Here is a 17,449-nt window from a genome sequence, read left to right on the forward strand (position 1 = left end):
AACTACACCAAAGCAGGAATGGCGAAGGGAGATTTTGCCAATAGGGATGACTGCAAGTAGGGGGGGGGGGACAGAAAATATTCAAGAGGGTTTGGAATTTACTGGAGAAAGCTAGTAAAGGAAAGAAGGTACTTAGAGCAAATAACTGGAGAGGAGAAAGTTAGTGTGGGATGACACCAAAATGAAGTTTGAACTCCAGGTTGGAGTCTGTCTTCCATATCAGTGCATAGGCAAAGAAAAACTGATAGGGGAGTCAAAGACCTGCTCTGGTAGAGTTTTTAGTTGAATCTAGAAAAGAATCCATCCATAACTCGTGTTCCCATTTTTACACACAAGGTCGGGGTGTCATTTCAACAGTGAATCATTTAGAGCAAAGGTTCACAAAACCAGGTGACTAGCCCTGCCACAGTTGTTCTTCCATACCACACACTCATATGCATGTTCACATCTATGACCAATTTAGAGTGTCCAACCCAACTACTATATGTCTTTGTAATGTAGGAGGGAACTCGCACAAATACAGAGAGGACAAGCAAGCTGCACACAACCCAACCTGAGAAATGAACATGAGAACCTCTTGTTGTGAGGTGGCAATACTACCCACTGCACCATTGTGCTCCCCCTAGAAAAGAATCCACCATTAAGAAGGGAATAAGTTATATGAGTCAGAAGTTAAAAAAGACTGGGAAGAGAGACATGAAAATAAATTTACAAGGGAACATGCATGTCTCCCAACTATGCATAAAAGTCAAGAAGGTTTCCGGACTGTTGCTTGAAACATTTGCTTAAGTATTTTTATACCCCAAGCAGACCTCAAAGAATTTTTCATCAGGTTGATAGCAAATGTTGGAAGTGTGACAGTGAAGAAAGAGGTAACTGGGAACAAGTTTTTTGGGAGTTTAATGATTGAAACTATTAAAAAAGAAAATCCCTATAGAAGGAAATATTGGTGGAGCAAATGACTACAACTAAGAAAATTACTTTGAGCTGGGACACAGGATGTAAACTGCATCAATTCAGTAATGTCTTATTAGTTTTAGAACTACTGGTTGCCAAATAAATTATTAGAAAATGAAAATGAAAATCTAAATCTAAACCAAATGTATTTTAAGTACTGAATACTGTAATAAGAGAAAAAAAAACTGGGATCTTTAATAAGAGGAAAGCAAATAACATAGGATCATAGGAGATTACTAGGCTATCGACCATAAAGCAATTTTAAGCTAGGCGTTTCACCCCAATGTAATACCGTACAGATACTTGTCAATACTCAAGGTTGCATTTAGTGATGACTGCCCATGTCCAGCTGGGTTGTAGGTGCTATGCCCAGTAACAACTTACGGTGCCCCATCCACTCATTCAGGTTCCTCTTGAGTAGTGTCATAGCGGTCCTCTATTTCACATGAATTGGTAGCCTGTTCCAAAGATGTGGCAGTCACTGGGAGACAAATCTGTCCCTCCAGCATGTCCTATTTACATCGGAGGTCATATTTAATTCCCTGGAATGGGTAGTCCTAGACCCATTTGATTTACAGATATGCAGTAAATTCATTAGGTTTGGGTCTTGGGTTGCTTTGTAGGCCAGGCATGAGTCTCCCCTAATAAGTCTATACAATACGGAGTATAGTGACAGGGTCTTTAGTCAGTCCCTGTAAGTCACATGTTGGAGGCCCTTGATCCTTTGTTAGAAACCTCTGAGGTCTCTCTAATTGCTGTACATGCTTGGTACGGTACATACCGAATGAGGCCCTATACTCAATTATGGGCCGGATAAGTGCAGAGTATTGGGGGGGTATACAACTTCTTTTGCTCTTGAGGCAATGCCTTCATTAATCATGTGGGGTACATGGAAAGCTTTCCTTACAACGGTAGACACATGGTGGTCGAAGTTCCGGTCGCGTTCAACCTGTGCTCCTAGGTTCCTTACCACTTCATGGGTACTTAGGGTACTGTTACTGATTTGATAGTGCAAAGGGAGACTGACTGTGCCGAAGGGTATGATGATGCATTTCTTTGCATTCAGTTTGAGACCGTGACTAATACACCAGTTGTTGGTCTGTGTGAGTCCATCCTGGAGTATACTGACGTTTGGGAATTCAATGATTGCACCTAGTTTGCAGTCATCTGCAAACTTGGTCAGCTGCAACCCTTTAGTTTTGACCTGAACTTCTGAGAAGTATATACCAAACAGTAGGGGGGGGGCAGCACTGACCCCTGTGGCACCCTGCTGGTAACAGGTATGCTGGTTGATATGGAGTCACCCACTTTGATAGTGTGTCCAGTTTGTGAGCCAGTTAGCAACCCATCTTACAAAGTAGTAGTTTACATTCACTTTGCTAAGTCTGTCGGTAATGCCTGAATGTGGAATTGTGTTAAAAGCCATTGCCAAGTGGAGGATGCTGTGTGCACAGATTTGCCCTCATCAGTGGCCTTGGTCACACTTTCAAAGAAATCCACTATTTATTTCCACAGAAATAAATAGAAATTTTATGAGCAATACAAGCACAATAATGTTCAGGAGGACTGAGGTTTAATGAAGACGGGAACTGAGCAATTTATGTAATGCTGGACAGAAAGATGGTTGTTACAAAGAAAGAAAACTTATAAGTAATACATAATGCAGGTAAATGAAAAAACATGTACATTTTTTCTATTAAAAATGGGCACCCTGTGTCTTGAGATAATTTAAAGGTAAATTTAAAAAAAATGTTGACAGACCTAGATCTACTTAACCGAAGTGGGGACTTGGAACTGCTCAGGTGTTTGGAGGACAGATGGGAAGAGACCCTAACCTGGATTTCATGCTAGGAATGGAAAATCCTACTCAGATGGCAGGAACTTCTTGCCTTCCTCCACCTTGGGAACTGAAGTGATAATATTTCAGAAGTCCACACTACAGAAGCCTTGGCCAAAGGAATAGCTTTGAGCTTCTCCAACTCGACACATACCTGTGTTCCTTGAATGTGGATTGCTTGAAAGAAGCATAAATCTTAGTGCTCAGAGAGGTGGATTTCTCCAAGCACTGAGAAATGCACCTCTCTGAAGCACTTGATATACTCTGTGTGTTTGTCAACAGGGAATATTTGCCCCACATTTGTATTTGACATCTCTGCTTCCATTTTCCATTATTAATTGCATACCGATTTGTACTTTTTGTATTCTCTACTTCATTTCTCAAATATTAACCACTATGCTGGATCAAAAAGCAAGCAACCTGCTGGCAGTTGTACAACACTCAGTTAAAGCAGCTGAAAAAGCAAAAGAATCCAACAGCTTAGCCAGGAATAACAGCATTTACAGATTATGCAGGATAATCACTCCTAGGAAAAAATCAGAAATACAACATGTTCAGCTAAAGAATGAACTATTATAATGAAGCACACAGAGTTTTTTTTAAAAAAAAAAAAATAAAATAAAAAAAAAGGGGGGGGGGACTTCTGTGAGACCAAAGTGGGTGGAATGGTAACGTAATAGAACAATTGTTAGTCATTATATGCTTAAAAACAAACATGGAATAAAAAATGGACGTGACCTGGAAATTGAAGAAAATGCAACCACTAGAGCATAAATGCAAAGTGGGATGTAACTTGCAATGAAAAACAGGCAACCTGCAGAAACATCTCCCATCGATGCTGCATTAGTGGCAAACGATCTGGGGAGTGCTCTTTAAGAGCACAGCACCAAAGGGAAAAGTGGAGAGGCCAAGCAGCCTGAAAAATTTTGATTCTGTGGACAAAGTCTTGTTGACATCAGCTTCCTAGATAATTAAAATTGAACTCCAATCCCAGATTTAAAAATGCTACAATGGGCATTCCTGTCACTAACAGTCATCATAAAATCAAATATTTTATTAACTCAACAGACATGCAAAAAAAAGCTATGTCACATGCCTTCCTTAAAAGCTGAGAACTCAGGCAATGTGCTGTTAGCAGCAACTACTGCTACAAAGCTTTACAAATCTGTGTCTATGCTCTTGCTACAGTGTTAAAACTGTCAAGTGTAATATCCAGTACATTACCTGTACAAGAAAAAAAAAAAACACGCTGTTAGCCGATAATGAAAAGTGTAATTTTCTAAAATTACTTACATTATAATGCGTCACACCAATACTGATGTCACTACAGCTCATTTCTCGTAAAGCGTCTGGGTCCTTCAATGCTGCTAAGAAATAATTATGACATTAAGATCAACAATATACAGTAGGGCCAATAACAAAAATGAATTTAATACAAAAAAGTTGCACATTGGACCAAAGCTTCAGATAACATTACTACTGGCATGTTTTATTTAACAGTTTTATTACACCAATTTTGTTATACTGCACTCAAGTTACTTCACATTCTAAAGACCAATGCATCATACAAACTGACAACTTGCAGCACTTTTGTAAAATTTTCTTAATATTAACTTTGTTTCACTTATTAGATTTTCAAACCAGCTAAATCAATCATACATACTTAAATCAAAACTCGTCAGTGGATCCAGTTTCACCTTAAGAAAAAGTGATCCACAACATAACTATTTACACTAGGTGTACACCAAAGTACATTCTACCAGTAATGCTTTGTGGAAACAAACATGTTCTTATTGTGACTTAAGAGAAAGTGGGACTGACTTTTAAACTACAGTCGAGTATCCGTCGTTAGTACTAAATGTAATTCTCATAATTGTACAGCAGTACACTGCATAAAGTATTTCAGAAAAAATAACTACAATTCTGTCCAACAAAGGATTATCAAGAAAAGTAATAACTCAACAGTAGCAGTATGAACAGCAGCAACAGTACTGCAGAATTCAAATGCATGCTTTGAAATGCAGATGCCAACAGTCAGCCTCTAGCCAGAGCTTTTTAGCAGTTTGATACCTATTAAGAGTACATGGTTTCAAGTTGGAGTCATGGCAGACCAAAGTGCAATTTTGTAAAATCTTACAACAACAAAAGATGTCCCCCTCTGCACTTGTACAGTACATTTTACATAAGGGATGTCCTGCCAAGGCTAGCCTAATGTTTGGCCAGTTTACCAAAGCCTTTAGATTTTATAGGTGTTGTACATCACAAGTATGCACCCCATGTAAGGCATAGAGCATAAAGGGAATGTATGGATGCAAACACGCATAACTGAATTGCCCCAGGAGGAAAATAATACCCTTGGAGAAAAAGAACATGTACATCCAAAAGGAAAATGGACAGAAGGCAAGAGGAAGAAAGGGACCCTCAGCCAAGAGGGCAACAAAAGCACAGGGACAAGCACTAGGAAAGAAGGGGATGGAGAGAGGGACTGAATACTGCACTAGTGAAGAGCAGAACATCTACTGTTATGGAAAGATTTTACACAACTGCACTTTGTCTTCTCATATCACAGTTACAGTATTCTTTACATAAGGGAGAGTTCAAGACCTAAGAATGAAGCTCGGAGAAAGACACAGAAGAGGCACAGAACAGCCCTTAACGAACTCGTACAAAACAGCCATGGCAAAACCTGCCCTGGAAACAACATCCAATTTATAATGTTTTGCAATAGTATGAACTGTGACCCAAGAAGCTGCCTCAAGGATGGAAAGGGTGTACAAACCCTTGAAAAGGCACCACAGAAGGCAACCACCCTAGCAGAATGTGTCCTTACAGTGGGAGGAGGACACTTGCCATGAAAGGTTGAAAGGTTTAAAAAAAAAAAAAAAAAAAGTACTTTTCCGTTATCGAGCAACATTTCGAATGAGCGCTTGGAATCTTAGCACGCCCTCGCAATGATCACATAGCTGATGATGATGTGGGCACCACACACACACTTATGTTCCTGTCAGATTAAGACGCGTTTTTATTTCAAGTTCAAAGTCTGACCTTTCTTGTGGAAGGATATCATTGTGCAAACAACTACAGCAGAACATTTCCGAAAATGTATTCCCTTTGGCAGCCCAGGTATATTTTGAATCAAGCAACATAAAATTAAACTATCACACAATATATGCCGGTAATCGGGCATGCAATCCTTTGTTATATAAACAAAATACTGCAAGTTTTGTGCGACAATGTCAATTTTATTAAAGGGATTGCCTATCGACACACAATGCAATGCTAAAAATGTGTTTTAGAAGATATAATGGAAGTACATAATCTGGTATATACTCCTAAACTAAAACAGTGCTTGCACCTGCGTAGACGCTCTCGGGAAATAAATGCAGTGAAATGTAAGAAACTGTAAGATAGCGTTGCTAAGCATTGCATTTAGGTATTCCCTCCCCATCTCCCATTTCAGACGTATGTCTGCTTTCTTTGAAACTATCCAGTGTAAAGTCGCCTAAATCTGCTGCCAGGATAGGAGGAAATAAAAAAAAAAAAAAATCCAGCTAGTCCGAACCGAAACAAGGTAACCATACAGACATCCGCTGAAATGATAGTAATGCATTCCTGTAGTTAATATCTTCAGTCAAACTTTTGGTTTTATACCGTTCTACACCTTCCCACAAGGATGCGCATACCTGCTATATTAACAGCTCTGTAACACTCTCAATCTTTGTTTCAAACGTGTACATTTGCATTGGACCCCATGCTTCCCTGGTGTCATTGTTCGTGTTTGCTTTACTATTCAGTTAACACTTACAAAAAAGTTGCTTCCCCATAATGCTCTTAAAAGTCTGGAGTGCACTGAGCTACGGTACCAAAAGTTAAGAATATGGCATGGAAATGTACTTTTAAAATGTGCTCTGTTTTACAGACTCCTCAAGACCACCAGCTCTTTGAATAAATACAGTACTCAATCCGCTTACAAAGTAAATGCATTGTGAAATGATTATTTCACGATGATCTTCCGTCTCTTTTTGTAATCTGTGAGCAACCATGAGTAAGTTGGTTAACCAAAAGTCTCGGGTAATACAGAAATGTTGGCCACTTAAGACAAGTGAGACTTGTCTGAATAATTACTCGCTAACTAAATAAATGCACACCCAATGCTTTTCCAGCTTCTTTATGTCAAAGTCAACTATGCAAGAAAGTTGTTTAATAAAACAAATTGCTGAAATGATCTCTGCAAATGCAAAGCTCTAGTACTGCTACTGTTATTTCTGCCAAACCAGACAAACACTGCAGCACAATAATGCCTTTCGAAACAACCACTTCGGGGCTAACAGCTGTGCGATCACTGCATGCGTGTTGCAAGAGCATTAGAACTGTTGCCCCGCTAACAGAAAAGTACCAAAAAAAAGGGAAAGGCCGTATAAATCCAGGATAACATGGTTTGCTTGGAAACAGCCAAACCCAAAGTCCAGGGATGAAAAGAAACAAAACGCTGATCAGAGTTACAAATTGCCTTTGTTTAATTTAAATAACACCTGAGCTGTCTATAAAGATCCAAAGTGTAAAGAAACCTTCTCACTAGCAGACTGTGGAGAAGGAAAAAAATGAAGTTGAATAGCCTGATTTAGCGATACCCTCATTAACCACCTTGGGCATAATTAGTCCTAATTATTAATTACTAATTAGAATTAGTCCAAAGAGACACGTGGTCTCTGTGAAAAACTAAAAAGGGAGGCATGGCAATGGCAGCCTGAAGTTCAGACACTCTCTTGGCTGAAGAGCTAACAGAAGAATTGTCTATGAAGGACAATGCTGTAAGGGAGCTGAATTAGTAGGTTCAAAAGGAGACTGTCAATTTTTCAAGTACAAAATTAAGGTCCCAAGAAGGCAGAGTAGCTTTCTGGAAGGCCTGAGATGAAGGATGACTAAAACTGTTTGCCCTCAAAAAGAAGGGACAAAGGAGGAGTTTCAGGTAGACAAGCAGAAATAGCCGAAAGGTTTTAGCATATTCTTCGTTTAAAGCTACCCAGCATGGAGCAGATTACACAAATGAGAGAACCAGATGAACCCCCACCAACAGGGGATCCTGACTGCAGGAGAGGCACTAGAAAGAAAATCTCTCCCATTTGGAAATGTACTATTTTCTGGTGGTGGGTTGTCTGGCCTCCTGCAGAACCCAGATCATGTCTTTAGAAAAGAGGTGCCTAAAGGGAATCAAAACCCTATCACTTAGTTTCATTTGAAGAGTTGAAAGGTGAGGATGGATAAGAGATCCCTTGCTGCAAGATCCTCCATCCAGTGAGTTAACTTGCGGTGACTGCCCCTGGCTAAGTGACAAAGAAGGAACCAATGCTGTCTGAGCCAAAAGGGAGTTACCAGCAAGATTTTGGGTGACTTTGGCCTAATTTTGCACAGAACGAGGCACAGGATGAGGGGGTGGGGTGCTATACAAACATTCATACCACAGGAAAAGACAAGTGTGTCCACTTTCCAAGCCAGATGACTTAGTAATCTGGAACAAAGAAATGAAGTTGTCTGTTCACAGGGGAGGCAAAAAGAGCTATCTTTGGAATGCCTGAACAATGGACTACATCCAGAAACCTCTCTTTGAAGCATCCATTCATGAGACTGGGTGCTGGACCTGCTCAAGGAGTCTGCCAGTAGACTGTGCTGTGAAGAAATGTAGACAGTCTAAATAGTCACTAGATAATGGATAGACAGATCCTATGCCTGAAGAACAAATCTGCAAACAATAACTGACCTCGTGCCCCTCTACTCACTGACGGACCGCACAATGGTACTGTCCATGAAGACTTTGAGGGGACTAGGATGGAAAAGGAGATTAAAACCTTGCAGAGTTCTCATCATTTTTATCTCAATATGATCCGACCTCTGATGAGGAGGCCAGAGACCTTGGAACTTTATAGGGCTGCAAGAGGCCACCCACCCTAAGTGTTCTCAGGCAACAGTGCACAGTTCCTGAAGCAGAATTGGAGTCTGGAAGGGAAGCCCTGTATTGAGAATGATAGAATTCACCACTGAAACTTGAGTTTCAGACAAGGAAGAAAGTACAGTTGTGTACACTTACCATTAATGTAGACATTAAGAGTGTATTCACTGTTGCAGTCATTACATTTGGGTTATCTGATTGCAGGTAGCACTCAGTCGGCCTGATTAACAAAGTCTTGGGTCCTGTGTTGGTTGCTGCCCCTTCTTCCGTGACGTCAAGTAGTCAGGGGTATAAAACATACAGCCAACACCATTACATCAGTTTTTCTTGCCCCAGATGTCAGGTGCCCCCCTAATGGGAAACAATTAAATAATGTACAATGATATACCTCCAACAAAAAAGCAAATACAACAAAAAGGCTTTTAAGCATAGTAAAGGAAAGTAGAGGTATAGTCAAAAAGAAGTTAGGGGGCTGGAGGGAGGGTAACCAGGACTGCAACAGTGAATACACTCAAACATCTACATTTATGGCAAGTGTTTGTTTGTGTCTTTCGGCTTTTCCCGGTTAGGGGTCGCCACAGCGAACTCCGGTCCGCTAATGATTGGCAGTAGATTTTTACGTACTGGCTTGCCGGGCCTAATGCACAACCTTCAAAGAAGGAATGCCCATTCACGCATGTCGCTACACAGAAGACACTAACTAAGAATCAAACAGGCAACGTCTAACTATGAGGCGACAAATACACAACTGTAATATGTTAGTGTTGCACTGCTGCAGTCATTACATCTGGGTAGATTTCCAAAGCTATGGTTGGGAGGAGGAATTTAGATAGCATTAGGGCCAGCTATAAGGCCCTGCAAGACTGCAGTGGCAAAGGCCACTCTGGATTTAGAGAAAACTGGCAAATGATAATGCTTGGTGAAAGTATGTACAGAACTCCAGGTAACAGCTTCTAGGATGTCCCTGGTAGAGACGCCTCTGAGAAAGGCTGTAGAGGTAGATGCAGCCCTGGTAGAGTGAGGTCTGATCCCCTGTGGGATAGGTTTTCCATGGTACCTATAGCAGAAATTAATGCAATGGCTTATCCATTTAGAAATGGTTTGCTTTGAAATAGCCTTCCCCTCTGCCCCTGCAGCAAATGCCACCAGCGGTTATTCAGATCTCCTTTGAGGTTTACTCCTGCCCAAGTAGAATCTAAGTTGTCTGTGCACATCTAAGGAATGCTGTATCCGTTCCCCTTTATTCTGTGGATTTGGAAAGAAGGTTGGCAAATGAATGGACTGATCAAGAGCCACACTGGATATCACCTTGGGCATGAAGGCTGGAATGGTTCTGAGGGACACCCTGTCCCCATGAAAGATGATGAAGGGCTCCACTGCCATAAGGGCCTGTAATTCAGATAACCTTCTAGCTGAAGTGATTGCTAAAAGGAAAGCTGTTTTCCAAGACATAAATTTTAAGTCTGCAGTGGCAGCTGGCTCAAAAGGAGGTAGAGTGAGTTTCTCCAAGACAAAGTTAAGGTCCCAGGCTGGGGGTGGAGCTCTCCTGGGTGGTCTCAAACTTTTGGCCCCTCTGAGGAACTGCTTGAGCAGTGGATGAGAGAAGTGAGAGGAGGTTCTGTGTTATAATGAGCTGAAATGGCTGAGGCATGGATTTTAATGGAGGAAAAAGACAGGCCCTTGTGAAGCATCTCGGTTAAGTATTGTAAAATCTGAGGTAAATTGGGCGCTGCTGCACTCATCCCTTGAGCTTGGTTCCAGGCACAGAATCTTTTCCATTTTTCAGCATAAGATTTTCTAGTACTAGGCCTCCTTGCCTCTAAAATGACATCCATCACAGGCTTACTGAGGGATGTTAAAGGAGAGATTATATAAATTAGCCAGGCTGCAAGGTTCAGTGTTAGAAGCTGAGGGTGCAGAGTCTGGTTCTCCTGCTGAGACAACAGGGGAGGAGTCTGAAGCAGGTGCCATGGGGATAACCAGGACACACTGCGCAGGAGGGGGTACTACCAGTGTTGGCGCGGCCAGTCTGGAGCAATCAAAATCATCCTTGGTTTGTCCTGTTTGATTTTTAGCAGTACTTTGGAGAGCAGAGGCAGAGGGGGGGGGGGGCATAGACCGATAAGTTTTTCCAGCTGAAGGACAGAGCATCCACTTTCCAGGCTTGTTTGTGGGGAGTCCTTGTGCAAAATTTGTCCAATTGGCAGTTCTGGGGAGAGGCAAACAGGTCTATATCTGGCCTCCCCCATTTGCTTGCCAACACGTTGAAAATCCTTGGTTCCAGTTTCCACTCATGTGGATCCATGAGGTTTCTGCTTAGTCCGTCTGCCAGTGTATTTAATTTTCCTGGCAGGAATTGAGCTTGTAGGTGCACTTGGTAGCTCAAGGCTGTGTTCCACAATGCCACGGCTAGTCTGCAGAGGGGGTAAGAATGTGTACCCCTCTGCTTGTTTATGTACCACATAACAGTGGTGGTGTCCGTCTTTACCATTAGTTGTCCTGGAAGAATGTGGTCCTTGAAGGCTGTCAGTGTTCTGTACAGCTAACATTTCTTTTTGATTAATATGCAGGTGCATTTGACTTGGGTTCCATTTGCCCTGAATGCACTTCCCTGCCAGGTGAGCCCCCCATGCATAATTTGATGCATCTGTTAGGGTTTGGACGGCAGGGGGGTGGTGTGAAAGGTAGTCCCTTGTTTTGGTGGCAGGCCCCTGCCCACCAAAGGAACTCTAGGCATAGGCAAAGTACGATAGGAATCATTGTTTCTAGATCCTGAGAATATTGACACCATAGGCTTTTTAGATACCACTGTAGTTTCCTCATATGCAGTCTTGCATATGGAATTAGAAGAATGCAGGAGGCCATAAACCCCAAGGCTTGCAGTATTTGTCTTGCAGATAGCAGGGGTTTTGTGGCCACTTGTTTGAAGTAGGTTGTCAAATGAATTTGTTTCTCAAGCATGAGGTAAGCCATCTGGGAAGTTGTATTTAAGCTTTCTCCCAGGAATATAATTTGCTGACAGGGTACCAGGTGTGACTTCTTTTCGTTTATGGTGCACCCCAGACAAGTTAGAACCATTTGTACAAAAGCCAGATGATTCAAAAGTATGTCCTGGCTTTCTGCCTGAATTAGAAAATCGTCCAGGTATGGGTATATTTGAATATTTCTTTGCCTACAAAATGCAATAACTGGAGCTATGCACTTTGTGAATACCCTGGGTGCAGTAGATAAGCCAAAGGGCAGTACAGAGAGCTGATAGTCCGTGTAGCCTGCTTTGAAGCATAGGTATCTTCTGCAAGATTCCCTGATTGGGATGTGCAGGTATGCTTCTTTTAAATCTAGAGTTGCCAATCAAGCTTCTTTGCCTAGCATAGGAAGTAACTGATGAAGAGTCAGCATCTTGAATTTTGGGATCTCCAAAAAGGTGTTTAGAGTAGAGAGGTCCAGGATAGGACGCCATGAATTGTCTTTTCAGGGTATCAGGAAAAGTCTCGAGTAGAAACCTTGTCCCTTTTCCTCTTCTGGTACCAGCTGAATAGCCCCAATGCTTGAGAGAAAGTATTTCTTTTTGGGCCTCTGCCCACTGATTTGGGGGTAGGTCCGGCCACCCGCTTGGTGGTGGCAACGTGCGGAAGTGAAATCTGTATCCCTGGGACACTATATTTAAAACCCATTTGTCCTGGATAATGAGTTCCCAATTCTTTTGGGGGAAAGATTGCTCTTCATGCAAAGGGGCAGTCAGTTGATGAGCTTGGAAATTTTAAAAGGAAGTCATTGAGATGGTTTACCATAGGAGGGGAGTCTTATTATTCCCAGATTTGGAAGTGGAGGCCCCCCACTGCTTAGGTCTGTGTGTCCCCTGGGACTGAAACCTGGGGTTTTTGCTGTGTCTGGGTTTGGCTTGAGAAGACGTGGAAGGGGCTGAAAAGGACCAATTCTTAGAGGGCCAGTGCCTACCAAATCTAGGAGGCCAAACTTGTAAAAAATCTTTAACAGTTTGCATAGATTTAGCTTTATCTTCCATCTTTTTAAGACCTTCCTCAGCCTTGCTGCCAAACAAGCGGTCCTGATTTAAAGGAGCATCCAACAATTTAGCTTTAACATGATCAGGCAAAGATTGCTCCTTAAGCCAAGCATGCCTTCTGAGCACAGACCCAGTAACAGCAGCCCTGCAAGAAGCCTCTAATGAATCAAAACCACATTACAAATTATGTTTTCCAACTTGTTCAGCAGAATGCATTAAATCCTGTAATTCTTTATTTTCCACACAGTCAGGAATCAACATCATTTTCTGTTTAAGCAGTCCAATAACATGTTGCTGATACTTATGAAACTAAAAGTTTAAAGCCCTAATGGCCAAAGTTGCAGAAGTGTAACCCTTCTTATCCCATCTACCCAGCGCCCTGGAGTCTCTATCAGAAGGGGTATGATTTTTAGCAGAAGTCTTAATGCCCTTGGGCCCCTGTGAAATAAGTCTCTGGATCTGCAACAGGATTTGTAAAAAGGAACTTGTGGGAGTAAGGGACCCTGTAGTATCTTTCAGGTTTTCTGGGATCAGGAGGCAGGGAAATCAGGGGCCAAACTAGACTCCGAAAAAGCGTCAACAATGTCTAGTACAGGAGGAACAGCTAAAGGCCTATGCTGAAGTAGGAGAAGGAAATCCCGAAGCCTCTTTTTTGAATCAGAAAAATCCTGACTTTCCCCAGTGGAAATGCTCCCTTAGAGTATGCAAGGTTTCCCCAAAAGAAACATCCTCAGGAGGGGAAGCAGAGGGAATGGAGCCCTCTGCATCAGAATCTTCATAAGTATATAAGGGCAAATGCAGATCATCAGAAGAATCAGAAAAAACGGAATCCTGATCAGAAGATTCATAATCAACTTCAGTCCTAGGCCTCTTAGAAGGGGGGTTTGGCTACCCCTGATTAGAGTCATTAGATCTTCAGCCATTCTTATTTCTTTTTTAGGCATAGAGGCCTGAACATGTGGCCTAGGCATCATTTTTTTAGGTATGGACCGAGATTTAGGCCCAAGTAAAGAAGGAAGAGTCAGTTTAATATGCAAATCCACAAGCCTGAATACACCCTCAGAAGCCGGTGCCTGCACAGTGGCTCCGGACCCATCCAAGGTAGAGACATCTGCGGGTTCCATAGTTTAAGCATCTCGCAGCATACCGGACTCCGAATGGGTCTCAGTAGAGGCCTGCGAATCAGAAGTAGCAGGTATCAGGGGCTGCGAAAGCGCCTCACTGAGTACCGGCGAATTGGCAACTGGCTTAAGAGAAGCGTCGTTGGCAGTTTTGGACCTTGGCAGCCTGTCTCTGTCTTTATCTTTGCGTTTTTTCAGAATCCCGGTAGTCAGATGGTTAACAGATGACATTTCTGGTTTATTAAACGGAGAACCAAAATATTTAGAGGTGGAAATATACCGGCAAAGGATGGGGCGCTGATTAAATAAAGCACAAAACTGGCAGCAAGGTACGTCGTGGTCAGGGCCTAGGCAAGGAATACAGTACGAATGAAAATCTTTGAGGTATTTGCTTTCCACAAGTAATGAAATTATTAACTTTTACTGACATCGGAAAGGAGCAAGAAAAAGTTTCCCCAACGGGGTACTTAGCTTTCGTTGAAGACTTCGGTTCTGAAACTTGAAAACGAAAATTTCAGGAGTTGGCAGACTGCCACTTGCGAACTGCTTCTGCTTCAGGCACTGCACGGCAAGAAAGACTGATGTAATGGTGTCGGCTGCATGTTTTATACCCCTGACGTCATGGAAGAAGGGACAACAACTGATGCAGGACCCAAGACTTTGTTAATCAGGCCAACTGAGGGTTACCCTGCAAGCAGATAACCCAAATGTAATGACTGCAACAGTGAAACATGATGAACATCTGGACCATGGAACTCCAGAAGGTGGCAATGCTGAAGTCACACTGACTCTGAGATACCACTGCAGCTTCCTCATATGGAGCCTGACAACAAGAAGCATGGGGAATAATAGATGCCATACACCCCAGAACCCAAGGCTGTCCAAAACAAATCCGCTGGAGCAGAAACAGAAGCCAACATGAGAAGAGTCAGACACCGGCATCCCAGGAAAATATGACCTTGGGAAGGCATCAAAACAGACTTCTATTATCCAGAGACTCATCCAAAAGCCTGGCTTCATATCACCAGGTACAGCCTGTAGACGCATCCCCAAGAGACACCATCACAGAACCAAAAGCAGCAGCCCTGGAAGAGGCATCAGTAGCATCACACCGGCATTTTATGGAGAGACGGGTGACCTGGGAGGTGGATCCAAGGACAGAAACAGTTGACACCTTCTCATCACAATTAGGTCAGAGACCACCCAAGCAATCTGAGAAAGAACGGCCAAAACAGACATGGTTATGTGGGTTTGGTAATTAAAATTTCCCTAAAAAAGCCAAGCTAGTGACAGAAGTATATACTTTTTAACTGAACCTCTCCACAGCCCTACTATCCTTATCTGAGGAAGGACCTTAGTAGAACGCAAGAGCTTAGAAGTCTTGTCAAAGGAAACTGAAGTCAGTGAAGGATCAGCAATTGGGCACTTGCACAAAAAATTGCAATCCGCTGGCACCTTGTAGAACCGGTTGTTTTTTAGGAGCTGGGGGTAAGCATCACAGGCAGCAGATAAGGTGTTCAAAAGGGCTGCCGAAACAAGAAGGAACAGCAGACGGCTTAGGAGACTCAACTGTAAAAGCTCATACAACATTTTTTAAAAGTCAGAGACCTGGGTGAAATCCCATTTGAAGTACTCCATCATACAAGCAACAGCATTCCCAAAGGGTAATTCATCCAAGGGGGGAGTCTGGATTCAAACAAACCTCTTCCTCAGAACCATAGTCCAGAGGGGAATGAACTTGAGCAAGCTAGGGGATTCCTCCAGAGTCCAAATCCTCATATGTGAAATTCAATTCCCTGGACCTCTTAACCGGGTGAATGACCAGGGAGGAGTAGAGAAGCAGGGGCAGATAACCCTTGAGGGAGCGTCAAGGCCATTAAGGCACTGAACAGATCCAGAGTAAAATTCCACCATTCACATTCAACAGGGTAACGTGTTTTTTTTTTCTCTTCAGCAGACTGTTGGCCTGAACGACTCTTGGTGGTTCAAACTCTTGGCGAGATTCGATATTCATAGTTAGAATCTCTTCCCTTACTAAAATCTAGGGAAACCGGCTCAGCAATAATCAGCAGAGGTTCCCCCCTCAAGGTATGGAACGGACATCAGAAAAGCCTCTGAGATAGTGTGAGAAGTCTGTACCATGACAGCCTCTGATGGGGTTTGAGCAAAGGAATTGGAGGCAAGCGCCGTACAGTCTTCAGGGCTTTCACTAACTTCTTAACGGACATCCACAGAAGATGGGCAGATGGCTGACCCTCGTTGATGGGAAGATTCCACCACAGCAATCTGGTCCAACAGCTCAAGTCTGTGGTTCTCAAGGTACATGGATAAGAAAATTAAGCAACTTCAAATGGTCTTGGGCACAAACGCTTGACAGACTGAGCACTGCACATAGTGAGGGGAAGCACCTCAGCTAAGAAGACACTGATCATGACGGTCTTTATGAAGAATCTGACACCTAAACTGACATTTTCATTCCTGGATGAAAACACAAGTACAATATGATAAGGAAAAAAAGGTAAAGAAGAAACCCCAATAGGGCATGTATCTGAAGATGGCTTTGTAATCAGCACAGCAGAAAGGCATTTAAGACCAACGTTCAACAATGGTGTTCAGAATGGCAGCAAACAAGTTCTGAGGTGGGGGATCTGTAGCAAGCTACAATTTGGATTGCAGTTTTGACCAGAGTTAGTTGCACTTGGATAACCACAGATGCATTATGCTGAACAACTAGGAGGTGTGGATATCATTAATAAATATGGACGCACCTCTGCCTTTGGTGTAACGGTCCAGGTTAGGTAGCCGAAAAGTGTGGTATGAGTTATACCCTGGTAATGCAGGGGTGCTCTCTGGAGCTTTGAACCAGGTCTCAGTCACTGCGCAGATATTGATGTTCTCCATTTTAAGGAGTGCCTCGAGGGAGTGCATTTTGAGATTTAGACTTCTAGCATTGAGTAGCATTACCCTCAGTTTTTGCTTGCCTGTTTCTGTTACGGTGGTGAATTTGTCATTTGAACCTTGCCTAAAAAAGACACTATAGGGGCAGCAAGAGCCTTAACCAGTACCCGGAATCCCAGGGGTGACAGGTGCAGGGCCATCTCTGACAAAACATTGTGGTCTGTCGACTAGGTCGTCCCAGGCAGACAGATACTGGATCCCCTTAGAATGACACCAGTAGCTTAGCCAAATGTTAAACTCATTCATTTTGTCCTTGTACTGCGGTATCATTCTGGGCGACAGCAGGATGCTACTCAGGGCTAGGGTCATACCTGCCTGGGCTACAAGATCAGAGAGCTCTTCCATGTCTTTTTTCATGTAGTTCAGGGAGGTACGTCTCAGGTCACACACACCAACATGGACAAAAACAGTGTCATATTTGTACTTGTTGTGGAGTGACCTGACTGCATGCGTTATGTGGCGGATCCTGGCACCAGACAGGCGGCTGACTGTAACCTTCTCCTTGTTTAGCCTGGTGAGTGGGACGTCAGTGTGCCTGACTAGAGAGACACCTATGACTAGTGTGTTGGGTACAATGTTTTGCCTTATGGGCTGCGGTTGAGTGG

The 17,449-nt window shown here is 42.8% G+C and overlaps 1 protein-coding gene across 2 annotated transcripts in view; it reads right to left on the reverse strand.

Moving 5' to 3' along the window:
• TRIP12 (thyroid hormone receptor interactor 12) overlaps window positions 1–17,449 on the reverse strand; it is a 3,849,287-nt gene that overhangs the window by 3,746,624 nt on the left and 85,214 nt on the right. For both annotated transcript variants that reach the window (XM_044071052.1, XM_044071053.1), the window contains one exon: window positions 4,088–4,158. Coding sequence is in view for 1 of the 2 variants with exons in the window: in XM_044071053.1 (XP_043926988.1) it covers window positions 4,088–4,089 (2 nt within the window). In the remaining variant the exon portion in view is untranslated. Of the gene's footprint in view, window positions 1–4,087; window positions 4,159–17,449 lie in introns of those variants that run through there.

The sequence above is a fragment of the Protopterus annectens genome, chromosome 5.part0 (assembly GCF_019279795.1).
Source record: "Protopterus annectens isolate FY-2018-M chromosome 5.part0, PAN1.0, whole genome shotgun sequence".
Taxonomy (NCBI): Eukaryota; Metazoa; Chordata; order Ceratodontiformes; family Protopteridae; genus Protopterus; species Protopterus annectens.